At 35.8% G+C, this 1434-nt stretch overlaps 1 protein-coding gene across 1 annotated transcript in view; it reads right to left on the bottom strand.

Annotated features, from left to right (window-relative positions):
* The window catches only part of LOC107086063 (phosphatidylinositol 4-kinase alpha-like), a 77972-nt gene that overhangs the window by 47675 nt on the left and 28863 nt on the right, over positions 1-1434 (bottom strand). Inside the window, 3 exon segments of the mRNA XM_015376804.1 lie at positions 223-331; positions 471-521; positions 1170-1176. Coding sequence (XP_015232290.1) covers positions 223-331; positions 471-521; positions 1170-1176 — 167 coding nt within the window.

Raw genomic sequence — 1434 nt, 5'->3', positions numbered from 1 at the left:
GATATATATATATAGATATATAATTAGACATTAGATTTTGGCCAGAAGGCTTGGATATCCTTTTTTTCCCTGCTGTGGACAATTCATTCCAACAAACATCTTTCAAAAGAAAAATATTCTGCCCTGAACTATAGTAGCACAAGCATGACATTATCTTACTCCATTTTAAGTCTTCAATAATAAATACAGTTCACTGAAAAGAAAAAAAACATAACTGTGTACCTGAGCCCTCTACCGCAAATCCCATGACAACAGAGTAGAGCCAAAAGTCTCTGAACAGCTTCTGCAGACGTGGTTTTGCTTCCTTTATCGGTGGCAACCTCTTAGTGAGCTGAAGTAAAGCACAGACAGTAAACATTGCAGTGATGAAGAAAAAGGTCACACCTTCGAATGGAGGTTTAATTTGCACCAAGTATAATAAAAAAAAGTGTTTAAGTTTGGTAACAAGAAGAGATGCTTTGCTCACTTACCACAGCAATAACTGGAATTAGGACACCCAGATTCCCAGCACTGCTGGATGCCTGTAAATAATAACAGTGCATTTCTACTTTTTTACAAAATATCAGCATTAATGGATGCTTCTAACAATAAAAGAGGACACAAGGTACTAAAGACGTTTATTTATACATAGCTTGGATTAATATAAGTGTTAGTTTTCACGAAACAAAAGCTTCAGTCTTAGCGGAGAACTGTGATAAAAACAAATGACAAATTAAAAAAAGCTACAATAAAAGAGAACCTACAGTTTGTTTTTTTTAAGTCATTCTGGGATCGTTTTGATCTCTGGGAAAACTATTAGAGAAGAAGCTAGCATTATTCTAGGTAAACCACTGACCCTTGAATGTCACTACAGGAAGCCAGGAAGTTAGGATTAGTCAGAAGTTGCTTTAAGAATTTGTCCATTAAGCCGGGCATACGCTCAGGACAGAAAGGACGTCTAGATTTGTTTAGTGTTTGTCGGATTGGATATGTCAAGAAAAAACAACCAAAAACTGGATCATTTTTAATGGTTTTTCCATTTTTTTAAAATCAGAAGCACAGTATGTTTCTCATTTTTTGGATTTCCCATTTCAAAATCAAAATTGAATGGCCAGCATATACAGGCACTATCGGGCCAAGAGAATCCAGTGTTTTGGTTTCCCTGATTTTTCCCGGTGTCCTAAACTGACCTGATCACTCTTAACACACCAAACAGGGCGGGGTTATCACCTAAGATTATCTTTAGAGCCACACCATTAAACAGAGCAAAACTCTGCATGATTCGGTTTCCATGTTATGACAGAGTATTAGGGCCAGGCTAGAGATTTTTTTTTCCATCTATTTCGAGACTAAAGTCATAAAATTACAAGAATAAAGTCGCAACGAGAATAGTCCTAAAATTACGAGAATAAAGTCCTAAAATTATGAGAATTAAGTCCTAAAATTATGAGAATT

Source organism: Cyprinodon variegatus, unplaced genomic scaffold (genome assembly GCF_000732505.1).
Source record: "Cyprinodon variegatus isolate N-32 unplaced genomic scaffold, C_variegatus-1.0 Scaffold142, whole genome shotgun sequence".
Classification (NCBI taxonomy): domain Eukaryota; kingdom Metazoa; phylum Chordata; class Actinopteri; order Cyprinodontiformes; family Cyprinodontidae; genus Cyprinodon; species Cyprinodon variegatus.
Note: the sequence above shows the minus strand (reverse complement) of the source record. Positions and strands in the feature narration are given on the sequence as shown.